We start from the raw sequence: 18,770 nt of genomic DNA, 5'->3' as shown, positions 1-18,770 counted from the left end.
CTTGCCTTAGCAGAGAAGCGTACTCTCTTTATGAGAGAAGTGATCTTGCTTCACTTTCCTTCTTGAGACAACTGTTTATTAGTTCGTATTTTTTTATGTCCTTTAGAATTGCTCTGAATATATTGACCAAGGCATTCATGTATTGATCAGCGATTACAACTAGTTTGATGACTTGACTTTGTAACTTTGCAAATCCTTTAATAAATAGTATTTATGGTTTGAAACTTAACCACAATCTGTCTTTCTTGTGAAGACTAATGTGCTTTACATTATTAAATGTATTGCATTTGATATTCTTCTTAGACGGAACTAAATATTCCTCAGAGAGTGCTTTATGTACCTGAATTTGCACCAGAATTTGCCCCAGGTAAATTGCTCAAACATAACCAACCCTAAAGATCAGTCTACAGTCTTGAATCTAGTGTAATGGCAATCCAGCCTTACATAGTATTTCTTTTAACATATTTTTTCACAATGAATAAGCTAGCCCTACTTGGTCATAACTTTTAATAAACTGATTGGTCCTATGACTTCTCCCATACCTTTTCCAACAGAAACAAACAGGCCTATAACCAGGGCCACTGGAATTATGCAGCAGAAGAGGACCAAATTATGCGGCAGGATTGAACAAATGATACAGCAAAAAAAGGCAGATTATGCAGCATAGTGTGGCACAATTATTGATAGCATTACTTCATTATTTTGTCATTTTAAACCTGGTAACAGCATCTGGGGAAATAATTCACCTTTGTAGCAACAATTTAACACCCATATACAGCAACAAGCAACTTAAAAAGGACCAGTCAAAGTTTGCAAAAAGTGTTCCGAAGTGCAGGAACCTGAGTCACCATATTTTTTGTAACTTTTGATCCGTCTGATCTAGAAACAATTTTTTTTGGTAAAATCTGCAGATTATGCAGCATGCAAAGATCGCTACAGAATAGCATAATTCCTAACAACTCAGGTTTACTGGCATAAGCTTTCTCACAGAGCAGCTGGCAGGCAAATAAATACAGATAAAAGTACAGTTGGCAAAACAATATACAAACACTCTTAAGAAGGTCTAACAAGGATTTTCTAAATGCAAATCTGCCATAAGGGTTTGTCAGAGAGTAATCAAAACCATCGCTAACTAAATTAATTTGTGAGGTTCCATGTAACAACATATCAATCCGCAGTGTTTGTCACAACATAACAGTCAACTCTTAAACACTCACTGGATTTAATGTATGCATTCCACAATAAGTTAGTTAGGCCTGCTACCTTTCATTTAACTTTTCATAAAAATCAAACCAGACTTAAGGCATTTGACATAACTTTTACCAGTGAAAAAATCAAGCGTGCAGCCTTCACCACTAACTTGCCACCACCAATGGAGGCTTCCTGCATATGATGCACACTGTCATGAAATTACAAACAAATCATTACAATATACAAAATTATATAAACTCCCTTGGAAAAGGGCCTCCCAAGGAGAATCACACTGCACATTTTCAACTGCAAATGATTGTCGGAGGGGGTAACCACGATCAGAACCCTTATCTGCTATGGTATTCTGTGAGAGTACATGGAACAAAATACCTTTTTACAGTCTTTAACACACTTTAATGATAACCGCCATTAAAGGCCATTAAAGGTATATTGGCTTTAGCAAATACTTTTCAAAATCACTTACTCAGGCTAATGGCCTTGGTCGTACTTTTTCAAAATAAACCTATCAGACCTATGGCATCTAGCATACATATTCCTAAAGAATTAACAATGTCTATAGCCTTTTTCACTGATGTCTCACCATAACCAGCTCAAGGCTACTTAATTCTGCATAAGCCTTCCCATAAGGCAACCTTCACGCTTAGTCATAAAATGATTAACTATGCACAAAATTACAGTTAGCAAAACAATATTGAACCCCTTCTAAGACGGTTAAAAAATATTATCAAAGTGCACATTTTCTACCTGCAGGGTTTGTCAGAGGGGAAACAAGAAAAATAAACCAACACCAAAAATCTTTGCTTACTACAGTAATCTGCAACAGTCCATAAAGAAAAACCTGTCTACAGTGTAACAACAATAAGCCGTAAACGCTTTTCACTATAAAATATGATTTTCAGAATACTCTGTGTTTGTCATAATCTTTTGTATAAATGTTAGATACATGGCTTCTGACTTAACTTTTTCCAATCATCCAATCAGGCCTATAGCCTTTATTATTGGCTTGTCCCTATAATCAACTCCGGCCCTCTGTATTCAACTTAAGTTTTGAAATGTGGGTATGCAGTCAAAAACACAAATATGTACACACGGTTGGCAAGATAATATACAACCCTTCCTAAAATGGCATAACAAAGATTTTCAAAGTGCAAATCTTCTAAGCGAGGGTTTGTCACCTGATAACCAACGCAAAAACCTTACTAATGTGACAATCTGCGAGTTTCCCTATAACACAGTGTAATGGAAATTCACCCATCAAAGTCCTTTTGGGCAGAGTAATAGTTACTGACGAAAATGGAAGGTATCATCTACTTAACCGTAGAGATGTTTTCATGCATAAAACATAAATAATAACGTTTCTCTCTGGGCACATATGGTTCAATTTCATTATTTTTCAGCTCCGTATTCTAATTTAGGTTGTTTTAACATAGCTTTTAATCCTGACAACGATGGGCACCCTAAACATAGAGAGCTGTCTGTTAGAAGCAAATATACAATGTGCATTCACTGATCTTAAACATACCTTGGGGAAGGTAGATGGATGACGCCCCGCGGTGTTAGCTTATACGTTCAGGCTGGCATGCATCATATTTCAAAACTAATATAATGCTTAGGTCAGCAGAAGCTTCAATATGAAACTGTCAGGACAAACCACGTCAGAGACCAAATCATTCAACTATTATGGCTGATATTTTAATACCTAATATAACTAGATACATGTTTTGATAGAGGCTGTTTGATAGTCCATCTTCATTTATGCTATAGAGTAAAACACTAGCGTTTGAGGACTTCAACTCTGGACATAATCACTCTCTTATACTTTGGGAAGATTTAAAATTCGACATCATAGAGAAGGTACCACCCTTAAGCATTACAAGTAGAAAGGTGAGTGAAATGAAACGTGTGTGCTTAACTAAAAATGTTTCAGCATATGAGGCATGCACAGTCGTTAAGGGGAATAACAAAGGACTGCAACATTCAGATATACTTCTAGTAGGAAATTGCTGCGTGCTGTGGTACAGAAAAAAATAGATAAAAAGTGCCAAAAACATTGGGTTAACAAATAAAAAATAGTTAAAGGACGAGCAAATATTCTGACTATTAAGATGAAACATAGGCTTAGTCAACTGTTTGAGAAATGCATAATTGATCATGTAGAAACCACGCAAAATGAGAGGTATGAAGAATTTGGGGCGTACTACACTAATCTGTATGCAAAAGCGTCTTAATTGGATATTTCCTATATGGAAAGGCCCTCTGAGAACATTACCTGCAACCAGTTATTAGAATGCAAACTGCAAGTGATTGAACGGGTATGGCTGAAATATTCTGAACCATAACTGATTACTCTGTGTGTACTCCACAGTATTGTTTTCGTAAAGTTTTTGCAATTATTAAATGGGACCAACCCTATGAAAATCGGCTTTGGTCCTGTTCTAGGTAGGCCTGGATCAATCCAGGCCAAACTGCTAGATCACATCCTCTATGCTGAGGAACACATGCAACCCTAGACTGGCTTTAGCCATTTATAGCCAGATCAATGAGGAGCAGCTAAAGGCTGTATAAACAGGGAGCAAATAACTCATCATACCTGTGAATACTCATACAATTTAGGGCAACTCACTTACCATAGGACTTAACCTCCACTTCAGTTAAGAAGCGCTGAAAGGCATATTCTGGGGTCACATGTGTACTCATTCATATGAGCAATGGCCTAACACATTTTGAGCTGGATATTTTCATACTGGAGCAAGACCAAGACCGATGTGCATACATTTACCCTGTAAAGATATGATGGACTGGAACGTACTGCAGAGCAATTAACATTGACTGAAATTTCTCAAGCATTCCACTCATGCCTTTTTTATTTTTCTCACTGTGATGCCCTACATGAGGTGAGTTTACCCAAATGTGGGTCTAGTGATTTGTTAAGTTCACTGTGCCAAAGGGCACAAGAAACACTTTGCTGATTACGTCCGGAAATAAAATCTATGTTTTGTAAGCTATTTTTGTGTGAGGTGGTTGGTTATATCCACATTTTAAAAGAAAAGGTAATAACCTGAGTGCATACAACATGGTGACCTATGACATTCCTTAGTGTGGCTGCCATATTGTAGTATTATAAATTTAAATGAATCGCATATAATTTAATGGTACAATTTGGGTGCTTCAAAGCACATTGCAAGAAAATATATGGTGTAAACAAAAGGTACAATATGCTTTGAACGTCTATATTATGAAGACTGTTCAAACACAAAAAGGTCACAATTTAAATACAAAGAAGAATAACAAATGGAAAGGAAAAAACTTAATTGCAAAGTAAAGTGCAGGCATGGCACTGAAATTCACTTCTTTTAAGTGGTAGTGCATATGTGATCCAAGAAAATGCCATCATTCACAGTGTAAAAGAGCCAATGACTGAGGAGGGTTTACCCATTGCCACATGCTATGCGGTGGTGGACAGAAGTAACTGAGCAGAACAGTGGATGAAGAAGGCTGACACAAAGCCCTGATATGTACGTATATATGCATGCATTTTGTATTTACCTATTTTTTTGATGCATGCATTTGGAAAGACAGCTAAACCTGTCTCTAGGCTAGACCTAGACCCAAACCGTTCTGCAGCATCCACTTTTAGGATGCTTTTGTCAGCACTCACTCTACAATGCAAAAGAAGGCAATGTCTGTAGATAGCTGTCTCAATTTCCCTTAGAGCAAGTATAGACTGTAGTCTGCTCAACCTGAATAGTGCAAGCACTGTACATATAAAATCTAAAAAGGCATCCCAAAGTATATTAAAAAAGCCAAGTTTTAATTGATTGATGGAAGGCTATCATATAAGGAATAGAGCAAAGGGACAGGGTTCAATGACCTGCGATCCAAACGAGAGAACCTCCATCCTCCACTGAATCTAGGTACTTTAAAATGTACAAAATAAGAAGATGTCAAAAGCACATGCGCCTATTAAGCTGAAGGCCATGTTTAAGGAAATTGGAGGAATGTCAGTATATAGCATGGTAAACCAAGCAGAGGAATTTTAAGGGCACATGACTCTCAGTTCTCAATTTTAAGGGCACGACTCAGTTCACAACCGGTAAAGCAAAGTTTGGCATGTCTAAATCGACAGTAAACAATGATCATGTGAGTTGCATGTTTCTGCACCGCATGAAGACACTCAGGTATTTTGTTTGCCAGCCCTAAGTAGATGATGTGTGCATATTCAAGAAGCAAACCAAAAGTGTCTCTAATGGACAATCCTAAGCTGTAACTCAAAACTAATTTCGTCTTTATTTAGCCATGAAGGTCTTAGGAATCATATGGCAGGAGTTGGCTCAAATCAAAATAGGCTGTTGCTGGACTTCCAAAAGTCCTGTAGGGGGGAGATATGCCATTACTGCACAGCCATGTTTTGTGGGTTTCATCACTAATCTTCTTCCATGTCTACTCAAGAGATAATCTGGTGACAAGTACTACTAAGGAATTGCTATATTGTGGGGTGCTTGGTGGCCCATTGGCAATGATGGGGTGAGGAGAGGTTTCTGTCAGCTGATTGGTGGTGTACTTCTCTTGATCCCCGCAATGTAATTAGTCCATGGAGGTAGAGCTGTGGCCTTACTGCCTACCCCTAACAAGTAATAGAGGCCTCTTCCACATACAACTCCTCCTGGTATTGGTAAAGCATTCAGTGCAGAGAGAATCCAAGAAGATAGAAAGTAACCTCACCCTAACCATGCACATAAAAAGGTGGCAAGAAAAGCAAATCTCCATCTTCATGCACTTAAAACGACTTGCCACTTTATTCCACTAGACCAGAAGTGAACTGTAGTAAATGCACGAGTAATCTCAAGACGGAACGTCGGCAATGACAGATTGGCAGGAGAGTCACAGGCCAAGATTCACAGGCCACTTGCATCACTAAAAGAGGTGCTGCATCCAGCAACCAGTCTCTTAACCACTTCACAACAATTTAATCAGATCGCCCTGTAATTCAATTCAAACTCTACCACTTAGCATACCAAGTCATATTTCAAAACAACCTTCTGTATTCACCAGATTTGCTCTCCATCCTATGCAGTAAAAGAAGCCTTACAAGCAGGCATAAGCTATGACTCAAGGTTCCCGAATTCAACACAACCTCTTCCTTAAAATAGTTTTTCTTTGGGGTCATTACCCCACCTGTAATTGTCTACCCCTAATTAAAAGAACTAATGTTAGAAATGGGGTTTCTGGTTGGCTAGGGTATGCACCTCAGCCAGGCAGAACTTACCCACTCTAGTCAGGGCAAGGGAGTTACACGTCCAAGATAACCCCTTCTCACCCCCTTGGTAGCTTGGCACGAGCAGTCAGGCTTAACCTGGAGGCAATGTGTAAAGCGTTTGCACAACACACACAACACATGTGACGCAATATCCCCACCACAAAGGAAACACAACACCAGATTATATGAAAATATACTGTATTGTACACAAGGCAATTATCAGACCAAACATCACATATCAGTACTATCCTGCTACCTTAGCAGTTGCCAGAACGCTACACATTAGTTACTCTGCAACCTAGCAGCAGTCACACATAACACACAGGTTACTCAGTATTCTGCAACATAAGCAGTAGTCAGGAAAACACGTTATTACATCACAGCACTTGTCATAAGAATATCATAAAATGCCCATAGTAGGAACATTAGAAAACATATGGCAAGTTAGAAAAACATATTAGCAAGCATGTCCATAAAAGGAACATTTGCATACACATATGTAAAAAGATCAAACGCAGGTAGGTAATGTGGGGCCCGAGCAGACACTCGCCTGCACCCGATGCGGTGCGCAAGTGTTCTTCCAGCTTCCCAGGCCGCTGCGGTGATCTTATTTAAAGGGGCACAATGCAGCAAGGAGCCTACGAGCTCCCAAGGCTCCATAAGGGCGCTGCAATCAGCGCTATGGCAGCCGCAACCAGGGAGAAGCACCCCTCGTGAAGAAATGAATGCAGGGGTCAGGGGCCACAGCACCCTGCCCCTGGGGAGCAGAATCTTAAGACAAGGTCCTCAGGTGGAGGGCCCAGCTACAGGCCAGCACAAGGGAAAGGCAGCAAGTGGCAAGTCCATCACAGTGACCAGGCAGGTCACAGGTCAGCACAGCAGCAGCAGTACATGGCGGTTCCTGGTGAGTCCTTTCAGCCTTTGGTGTCCAGTTCCAAGATGATTCCAAGAGTCTCCAAATTGTGGGGACAATTCCCCTGTACTTATAGTCAGTTCTTACAGTGTTTTACAATGGTAGGGAGAGGAGGTTCCAGCCAGTTACAACTGGTTCTGGGAGTGCCCCCTCTCTCCTTTCAGCACAGGCTCCAAACATCAGTGGGGGGTTAACGACCCTATTGTGTGAGGCCAGGGCACAGTCTTTACAAATGCAGGTGTGCCCCGCCTCTCCCTTCTCTCAGCCCAGGAAGACTATTCAGTATGCAGATGCACCTCTGTGACACCTCCACCCTCCCTGTGTACAGGCTGTCTGAAAAGTATGCACAAAGCCCCAACTGTCACTCTGCACAGACGTGGAATGGAGTCAAGCTGCAAAACACCAGAGTCATAAGCACAGATAAATGCGCACTTTCTAGAAGTGGCATTTCTGTGATAGTAATAAAAAATACACCAACACCAGTAAGCAGTATTTATTATCACCATCACAACCATACCAAACACGCCTACACTACCCCTCATAAATCAGACAATACCCTTTACACCTAAGGCAGGGCATTTCTAATGCAATCCTATGAGAAGGCAGCACTCACAGCAGTGAGACACCAAGTTAGGCTGTTTGTCACTACCAGGACAGGCCATGCAATATGGCACATGTCCTGCCTTTCTACATACATGGCACCCTGCCCATAGGGCTAGCTAGGGCGTACCTTAGGGATGACTTACACGTAGTAAAAGGGGAGTTCTGGACCTGGCAAGTAAGTTTAGATGCCAGGTCCCTGTGGCAGAAAACTGCGCACACAGGCCCTGTGCTAGCAGGCCTGAGACAGGTCTGAAAGTCTACTTCAGTGGGTGGCGCAAGCAGCGCTGCTGGCCCACTAGTAGTATTTAATTTACAGGCCCTGGGAATAGAGATACCACTGTACAAGGGACTTATAGGTAAATTAAATATGCCAATTAGGTATAAGCCAATCATACCAACTTTAGATGGGAGAGCACCTGCACTTTAGCACTGGTCAGCAGTGATAAAGTGCTCAGAGTCCTAGAGCCAACAGCGAGAGGTCAGAAAAACCAGGAGGAAGGAGGCAAAAAGACTGGGGATGACCCTGCGTAAAGCAAAAAGTCCAACAACTACCCTCTGTTATCACTTTCAAAAAGCACTTCAAAACTCACCTTTTTTATGATTACCTGAACAAATCATCATTAGATCTGACTTGCTCTGCAATACCAATGAAGCAAATTAGTGAAATCCACTGTCTATGTATCTGACTGTTAAGTCTTATTTTAAATGTTCCTTCTTTCTGTCAGATTTAACCAAAACACAATTAAAGTGTAGTTTGCTTCCCTGACTGTTAAGTGTTCGTTTCCTTGTTATTGTTTAACTCTTCAAGCACATGTGAAGTATTATCTCCGTGGTCCAGCTGTACGTCTAATCAAAGTAAATAAATCAACACATTAACCTATACAACCTATATAAACAAAAAAAAGAGTACTTGAGGATGCTTACTGCATGTTGGATGATGATTGCTCATTCTTCTTGATCTATGTATGGTGTTCAATAGCGCAGACCATCAGAGGCTACTATATTTTCTGCAGACCAACATGTCCACTGAAGGTGAGGTCTTAAATCGGGTCACCTTATTTTTGTCTGATACAAATGGACTTACATCTCCGGGATAGCCCCAGTTATGTGCAGCATCCTCCAGTTCTGATATTTTTCACTGTGTTGTTCAATCAGTACAATGTAACGATTAAGAATCCTGATGGTGAAGGCAGGCATGGTAATTTATTAATGGTCAAATGGGTACTCAAATCTACCTAAAGGTGTTTCTAGTGACTGGGATTTTTACCCTAAATAAATTGCCTTTCATATCTGAAAAATCGAATTGACTCAAACTCCCTAAAACCGACTTCTGAAAGAACCTGAATATATATTGCTTAGGCACCCAACATGCTTACAATTTATCCCCACCTGGTTTGATTTATTGCACTCCGAAAAATTTGCTCCATTGCTAGCTAATGAGGTTAAATCCCTTGATTGACTTAGAACTGTCCACAATGTCTCACAATGAGCATGTAGCAGCCAAAACTAGTCCATTCTACACGCTGGTAAAAACTTTAATTCTTCCTATTTGCTTTGGACTTTGAGCAGATTACAGTCATTATTTCTCTCCAATACATACTATGCAAACATTTTCTCAGTTCGCACTCTTGTCCCCTCCCTCACATTGGACAAGGTAATAATTCACTCTGCAACAAGAAATCCAGAGGTTCTACTCTATGAAGTTCGACCACATATACCCAGTGCCTCAAGGTCTTCAGTGGCTCCCGCTGGCGCCAGAATAAAGTTTAAATTAGTAGGCATCATTTACAAACTAATTCACCTACAATGTCCTGGATATCTACACGCAGCAGTCAAAATTGCAAGTGTCAACAAGTACCTACGGACTGTATGAAATCTTACCATGGCACTGAACAATGTCATTACTTCCAACTTAGCTGCTCAAGCCTTCTCAGGGGCTAATCCAATTTTTCATTGCTACTAATTACATTTACATATGGCCCTATACTACGAGGTCTCTAGTTTGAGCTGCCCACCTTGTAAAATTCAGAAAGGCTCTCTCTAATGGCAAAAAAAGAAATCACTCCAGTTTCGACTACAGCTAAACGAATAGCTTCACTAATCCCTTCTCATATCTTAACTTTCTTTTACTGTCTCACTATCCCACCTCTCTGCTTCTCCTCTCAACTTAAATTGTCCCATTATGAAATCACCCTTACCTGTCAGCAACTCCCATCTCCTCTCTATACTAGGAAGATTTATTCCTCACAAACGTTTATTCTTCCAATTGTTTTCCGTTATAATCACTACTTAAAATATACACATTTAAATGTAAATGATGTTTGCAAACATCCTTGCTCTCGTACCGTGGAGTGGAGTAAGCAGCATAGGAATGTATAAATAAATAAAGTGAAGGAAAGAATCTTTCTTCTGTGCTTGTACAACGTATTTGTTGTTTCTGTGAAAACTAGTAAGACATTTGGAGTTTTTTTTGCTTACAAATGATTATTGGAGGACCAGATTCAGTTTGCTATACACCCACTGTATCCCTCCTGCGTACACAAGCGCTAGTTGGTGCCTTACGAGCGAACTATTAAGTATTACAATTTCTAGATAATTTTGAAAGACTGACTAATTACAATACTCTTGCGATTTAAATTTACATTTTCACTGGGGAGAATTGACATTTGAAAAAAATGCAAAAACAATGCAAACTTTACATTCATCTACCAACGCCAGGAAAGTCATTAGTTGACAAAGGAACACTTGCTAACGAATAACCTGTGAAACGTTTACAATAATCACAAATCAATTTCTTTCATATCAATCTACATGTACTATGCCTTATCTGATTGGCGAGTACAAAGAAAAGCTGGAAGGAACACTTTGAAAATGAGCAAACGACAGTGACCAGAATAATCCTTTTTTGAAGAGGATGAGGTCAGTGATTTGGCTATGAGTTGAACTCCACTAAAGTGCACAAGACCATTCATGTGGGAAGGAACAAAGAGCTAGTGAGATGAAAAGAAAAGACCACTCTATGCAGTGAGCAATGCCGGCCTAACTCCTTTAAAGTTTATGTGTGCTCTCAAAAAGGGACGAGTGACAATACATTGAATTATATGGATATAATGATGGTAATGGAAACACAGAAAACATTTCTGACTTACATTGGGTTGGAATTCACTGGATGAAGGATTACTTGGGGTGCTTGGGTTGGTGTCTCAGGCACGACATCTGAAAAAAAAAAGTCTCAGACTGAGTGCATGAGAGAAAACTTTAGAAAGAGATGGAGCTAAAGGAGCAATGGTGAAAAATGAAAGGCATACAAACTGAAACTGAGAAAAAGAAAACTGTGGCGAGGAAATAGACTGGGTAGAGTGAAAGGGAAAAGGACCAAAAGATGGTATAGAAAGGGCTTTCACGAATAAGGCAAACTAATTGAATAGGTGCAGGAGAAAATAAAAGGCACAAATAGAGAGGTACAGACAAAAAGAGGACATAGATAGAAGTATCATTTGAATGTTGACAGATGAAGGAGGAAGTAGTAGGCACAGATAATCAGCACCAGAAATTTCAATGTAAGACGAAGGTTCTGTAAGTGGCATAAAGATACACTTAAAGAGAATGAGGGCAAACAAGACACAGAAAGAGAAAAAGTTTTACAGGGCTATATAGAAGAATGGAGATGAGGAAGAGGACATGGGATTTGTTAAACCAAAGTAAAAGAACAGGAGACAGAGGGACGGGCAACACAAGGGTTACACACAAGGGGTACAGAGACAGGATTGACAAAATAAGGGACAATGGAAGAAACAAATGTCAAGAGTGGCAGGCATTAGTGGGACGGTGAGCAGTATTTATTGCCAAATACGTACTATGGGGCAGGAATAAAGATAAGTAAGTGTTAGGGAGACGGAGGAGAATATAGGAATGAAGAACAATGAAACACGAAACTATAGAGGAAGCAGACATGAAGAACGGGAGATTGAATTAAAGAGAGAAGAGGGAATAGGGAGAGGTGAATAAAAAAACGAAATATGAGGGTGATAAAGAAAACAAGTGAATGAGACTGAGAGAAACAGAGAGAATAAAGGGAAAGTAAAAGGTTGAGCAGCGAGGGTGATTATAGAAAAAGGAATGCAGATCAATAAACAATGGTGGAAAAAAGATGGAGTCAAGAATTACGGAAGTGGCACCACCTTTTTTCTTTGCCTATATTCGAAACATGCAAATCGATGAAATACTTCTTGGTGGATTATAGCTATACCTTTCTTGTGGAAGTGGCACATGTCATTAAAAGATGGTACTTACCTGCAAAGTGCAAGCTAAAGAAAGTGATGGGGAGTCCTAATGGATGTGTTTGTGCTTACCTTTTGACACCTCTTGACGCTTTCTGCATGCTAATAACTATCTAAGGTGGAATATCACAGCATTCTACTCCTATGATATTATAGGTAGAGGTTGCCTGTTATTACGGGTGTTGGGGCTCTGCCCCCTTCCTCTTAAAAGGCAAGGTGAATGTCTGTCATAGTAAACATAGGTCAGCCTGGGAAATACTGACGATGTCATGGTCAGGCAGCTAGGCACTTTACATGCACTGATGTGCAGGCACTTGTCAGCCTGATCCAAGCTTTGCCAAGCTGAAGATTCACAATCCTGAGAGCAGTGACATCATCAGCATGGTAATGCCCTCTGAGGTACTTTCCCTCTTGACAAGGTTTAACCCCTGAATTGCCCTAGAGCAGAGTGTCTATCAAAAATACCTCGTCCTAGAGTTGGGTGGGGTCAGTAAGTCTCACTGAACACACCCCATTCTGTGATGAGTTAGGGAAGGACCTGCTCTCCTTGGCTGATCCATGACAATGTCAGCCATTAAAAGGAGATGATGAGATCTTTAATTAGTCATTTTCCTCAACGAAGCCTCCAGCAACTTTGGAGGATTTTGTGGTTCTCCTTCTCACACACCAGCTGTCACCGCGCTGGCTGGGTAAGTGCTTGTAAAATGTTGGGTGCATATGTGCATGTACTAAGGTATCTGCATTAGTGCATGCATGATATGAATGGGTGTGAGCACATGTAAGTGCTTGTGAATGGTCGGCGTGTTGCACACCCTTGTGAAGGGATGAGTCTGAGGGAGTGCACATGTGAATTGGAGAGTGTACGTGTGTGCATTTGTGAGTTGATGGGTGAAAGTGAGTGTTTGTGTATGTGCCTGCCCCATACTCATCCACATTATGAGCCACCACGGACGATAGGACCTACTTTAAGCTCGCCCCCCAAACAATAAATGATTATATTCTGGTCCACTGATCTCTATGTAGCACTCAATCTAAAAGCAAGCTCCTCAAACTCAGCCCTTTCTGAGCCCAGAGGTTCACTGAAATAGTTAGGGATGCAGATCACAATGAAATCCTCCCTATAGGTATCAGCCACCAGAACCAGAAATCATTAGAACCATAAGAAGATGAAAAATCCTAATATTAAAGTGTTCTTCTTATCTTTGCTGGTCAAGCATTCCTGTTTACCTGTCCAATAATATGTAATTGTTTTATTCACCTCATATAAGAGATATAGAGGCACTGAATAAACTGTTCAATGTCAGTTATTAGCCCAATCTCTTCTGAGGTACACATTACATGAACACAACCTGCCTTTTAAGGATCTGCAATTACTATTTTCCCCAATTATTCCAATATTAACAGAGAATTGTATAGTTTAGCAAAGCTGTTGGATACTTCTATGTGTACTATTATTATATTTATTGCATGCTATAGTTAATTAAAACCATTGCATATAAAAAATAGAAACATTAAAAGAAGCACAACAAAGATGCGGTCCATTAATTACATAAAAATCATGTTAATAAAAAACTTCGCCCATTAAGTTGCTTTAAACAAGGATTCCCACTTTTTTTTCAAATAAACTCATGACTTTTATAAAGCATGCATTGAACCTAGTGTTAGTCTCTTGTAATGAAGCTACCACGGCTTGTTTTCACGAGGGATTGCACATTAATGTAAATGTTTGTTTTAAAAGGGCTCTTTCTCTGGCTGTGAGTGCCAGACAAATGAAAAAGATATGGACGACTGTCTCTTCATAATGGTTACACAGTCTGCAATTGGTCCTCGTCCTTGGACCACTATGAAATAAAGTCTAAAGTAGGTAGTCAACCGAAACGATATAGCAAGTCTGTGTTTTTGTCGCTTTTCACTGTCATGTGCCCAAATAGGGTTAACCAATGAGTATGGAATAGTTGTTAATGATTATCCATGCGTGTGCACGCTTTGCCAGCTCGTGGTCGTCTTGATGCAAAGGAAGGGCCTAGATTTTTTTGAAGGATTTTTTTTAGAGTGCCAAAGGTAACCGAGGATGCCAACAGCTCCGCAATTTGTGAGTTCTTCAAGGAATCGTCAAACATACAATGAGACTGCTTCCTTGCTCTACTTTGCAATTTCCAACCACAACAAATGATCTCTGCTCTAAATCTAAAGCACATACTCAAAGTTCCCTAGTCTCACTATCATTTGATTGGTGAATCCAAATTCAAATACTAGTTTAGTTGGGGAAGAGTTTCTTGGAAGACTGAAGACCTGTCAGAATGTATTGATAATAATTTTGTTCAAAAGCGTTACCTCACTCCTACATAGAGCTTCATTGCGGTGAGCAATCATTGGCAGTAATTTTGAGTGAATAACTTTCAACATAGGTTCCATGGTTGGTTCCCCAAATATTTTTATATAGTGCAGTAAAAGTGAACTCCGAGTTAAAAGCTTTTGATTTTATATATTGTTGGTGTGGCAAGAAGTAGAGTTGTCTCTCTATTAAAACCCCAGTGATTTATAGTCAGACTCTTTCGCCACTTAAAGACCATTCAAATGCCAGGGGCTCTTGATGTTTTGCTGTGATGAAATTAATTTTCAATCTCAATTTATTTATGTCAGCATATACATATTCAATGCATTGAGTAGTCACTGCAAAACTGCAATTCGATCCTTGTTTTATTTTTTTTGCAGGACATTGACATTGACCGGGTAGAGGAGGCCCTACATATATATACATGTAAATAAATATATATATATATATATATATATACATATAAGCGTAGTGAAATATAGTATTTACAGCCATCAAGGAGTGCGAGAAGGTTCCATGATTCATGTGGATCATGATGCCTCTTACTTCCATCTAGGAAAGGTGGTAATAAATTACATATTATTTATGTTATGCTGCTTTGTCATATGGAGTACATGTAAACAAGAGTAAATCCTAACCATAGCACAAGCGGTTACATCCTTGCAGTAAGACAGATTCACAGTAAGTTAGTCATGTGAGTATGCTCCAGTTTTTGTTTTTGTTTTGTTATAAATTGGCACCCATCCCCGTCAGGAATAAGTTGGGATGGGGTCCGAGTGGCTGAAATAGGCCCAGGGAGGGGGGCAACGCAGTGAGCTCTCCCCCCATTAATAACTGGCCAAGCCCTGGGGTCCCCGGGGCTGATATTGGTATAGGAAGAGGGCTGTGTGCCCCCCTCCCCATTTCAAATCGTAGAAGGCTCTAGGGAAAGGGGTTCTCATGGCCAAATTGGCCCAGGGAGGGGGTTTGTATATCTCCCTCCCATTTATAATATAGGTGGGCCCTGCGATGTGGGGTCCCTGGGTCATAAATCATCCCAGGGAGGTGGGCTACTCACCATCCTACCCATTTACAGTATGGCCGTACTGCTGGAAAGTGGGTCCCTGGGTTCAAATTTGGCCCCGGGAGGGGGGCTGCGTGCCTCCCTCCTGGATTGGTTGCCTTTGGGGGAGATGGCCGTAGGTCCAGCCAATTCCCCACCATGCACAGACAAAGGCCAACCCCTGCAGTCAACTTCCCGCCACGCACAGCAAAGGCTTTGCGTATCGTGGGGTTAGATGCATGCAGGGGTTTGGTTATCCACTGCCGTGAACAGCCAAAGGCCTTGCGCTGCAGCGGTTGGATTAACATATGGTAATAAAATATTTGTTTACGTTAAAAAGTTTTCAAAAACAAGAAATCCACTGAAAAAAAACATTACAGAGACGTTATAGTTAGAAAATATTATTGGCAAAATGTAGAAATTCACTGAAAAAACAAAGGTTACAGGGACATTATATTGAGGTTCAGATTTTACACAGACAAACCATAGAAATGTAGCAGTTATATGTATAATTATCTCAAGAAACTATAATTCACCCCCTCCAGATTAACTTATGCAATTCAGCACTTCTTCTACTACTTGAGAAAATTCTGTTACCGCTCAAATCTAAGGGCCAGATGTAGCAAGGTCCGGATTTGCGATTCGAAAATTGCGAGTCTGTGAGACTCGCAATTTCCGAATCGCAAATCCGGATGCAGAACGGTGTCTCAGACACCGTCTGCGACTCGTTATGGGGACGCAAAGACCCACCTCATTAATATTAATGAGGTGGGTCGCATTTTGCGACCCCCATAGCGAGTCCCTGCACTCACAGGGATGGTGGCCTTCTGAAGTCAGCAGACCTCCATGTCTGTGACTGCTTTTTCAATAAAGCAGTTTTTTTTTCATTTTGCAGCCCGTTTTCCTTAAAGAAAAACAAGTTGCAAAATGAAAAAAATTACGAAACCATTTGGTTTCGTTTTTTCAGTGTAGGCAGTGGTCCATTGGACCACTGCCTGCTCTGAAAAAACCTTTATGCCCACATTCACAAAGGGGAAGGTGTCCCATGGGGACCCCTTCCCTTTTGCGAATGAGTTACCACCAGTGTCACACTGGTGGTAACTGCGAGTTGCTTTGCGACCGCATTCGCGGTCACAAAGCAATTCTGAATTGCGATGCGGGTCGCAAATAGGAAGGGAACACCCCTTCCTATTTGTGAGTCGCATTAACAAATTGCAAATCTGTACCGACTCGCAATTTGGGAATGAGCATTGGGTTAGGCTGTTTGCATGGCGCAAACTGCGAATTTCGCAGTTTGCACCATGCAAACGGCTTCCTACATCTGGCCCTAAATGTGGTATCAGAAAGCGGAGCAATTACTTCAAAGAGGCAATGTACAAAATCAAAAATGTAGGTTCTCTTGGCAATAACTTCTAATGCTCTACAAAAGTTGATGAATGGGTTCCATGACTTTATGTCCAAATTAAAGCTCAATGTCAACTGTCCGAAATCGTTTATATTGACCTGTGGTCCCAAAGTTGCAAAAACAAAAGCCTTGTATAAAGGGGGGGGGGCCCAATCAATGGAAGCACCATTCGTCTGTTATCTGGGTATTTTGTTTGATGCACTTTGGTCCTGGGAGAGACTCATTGCCCAACGTGCACTTAAATCAGGGGCAGTATCTGATGCTGTATTCAGATTTGCTAACCGGCCTGGCTGTAAACCCATTAGGGAATTGAGTCAGCTGTACAGAAGTAAATGCTACTCACTTGGGGTGCTTGGTCTGGTGTATGGGGCTGTACTTCCCCAGGGCACCTCCAAGCTGTTGAGAATACATTTCTATGCCGCTTGCTAGCATTACCTCAAAGTACAGCAAGTTTTATTCACCACCTTGAATTAGGAGTAGACTATATTTAGGACTTCGTGTGTAAGGCCCCCTTGTTGTTATGGATAAAAATATGGGGCACCCTAAAGGATGAATTTTCCTGCTTAGTTTTAGCAGATCGCTTAAAGATGGACAATTGGCATGCCATTCCATGGCTGGGATATGTCAAGGGTAACTTTTACGATCTTCACCTGAACACACTTTTTGATTCCCTGATGCGACTTGCCCCCAAATGAAAGTCTGTGTTAAAAAGCAGTATTTTTCTCATTGCGAGGAAGGGTACATTGCAAGGGCCCTTAACATGGCTTCCATGCTGAATTTTATGCAGCTTGATAATATTTCGGGGTGAATACGTACCGGTTATGGTTAACTAACCCATAGCATAGGTTTTATATGACAAGGCTGAGGCTTAACTTAATTCATCATCTGGTAGCCTTTCCAGTAGCAGGGTCAAGAACAGCTATTTGTTCTTGTTGTCCAAATGATAATGTTTCATTCAAATCTACGTTGTATTTCATGCTTTTTTGTAAACTGTATTATGTGTTTTGGGCTCGCTTTCTTTGCCTCATTTTTAAACATATGCATTATACATCATATAAATATGGTCTGAGATATCTGCAATCCGTTACCTCACAGAAAATTTGTCATGCTGCTGTGAGCTTTATTAAGTCCGCTATAAAAGTACGGAAGTCATACGGTACCAGGATCTGAATCTTGAGACTGTTTTATTAGAACATGTCTGTGACATTGTTTAAATCAAATGTACAAGGTACCTTTGGGGGATCTAATTGGAATGCATTCTATTGTGACTTGTTCCTGTTAAGATTGGGTTTTTAAGGGTTTTAATTAAGTATACACTGGCTTGGCCACAAATTACTGGGGTGGTCTTTGCCAACTTGCACAATAAGACTCTTCTGTTTTTGAATTTTGAATTTGTATATATATATATATTCTTTTATCATTATATATTTTTATGATAATGCTCAATCCAAATACTTAATGCATCCTATGTGGATCTTATTGGATTGCACCTTATTGTGATCTGCTTCTGCTAAAGTTTGTGCTCTTAAGGGTCTTCATTAAGTAGACACTGTTTTAGTCATGAAATACCAGGAATGGTTCACACTATTTGCCAATTTGCACATAATGATTGTTCTGTTTTTACCCATGTTCAGCATGCACTTAGATTTTTATGACTACATAACGTTATTTTTTCACTTTTATGGTCTAATACAGACAAAATAAAGTTACTTCGACTCCGAAA

The 18,770-nt window shown here is 40.3% G+C and overlaps 1 protein-coding gene across 1 annotated transcript in view; it reads right to left on the bottom strand.

The window, feature by feature from the left end:
* The window catches only part of KSR2 (kinase suppressor of ras 2), a 2,099,185-nt gene that overhangs the window by 942,648 nt on the left and 1,137,767 nt on the right, over positions 1–18,770 (bottom strand). The window contains exon 12 of the mRNA XM_069212691.1: positions 11,135–11,201. Coding sequence (XP_069068792.1) covers positions 11,135–11,201 — 67 coding nt within the window. The remainder of the gene's footprint in view (positions 1–11,134; positions 11,202–18,770) is intronic.

Source organism: Pleurodeles waltl, chromosome 11 (assembly GCF_031143425.1).
Source record: "Pleurodeles waltl isolate 20211129_DDA chromosome 11, aPleWal1.hap1.20221129, whole genome shotgun sequence".
In the NCBI taxonomy this organism is placed as follows: domain Eukaryota; kingdom Metazoa; phylum Chordata; class Amphibia; order Caudata; family Salamandridae; genus Pleurodeles; species Pleurodeles waltl.
Note: the sequence above shows the minus strand (reverse complement) of the source record. Positions and strands in the feature narration are given on the sequence as shown.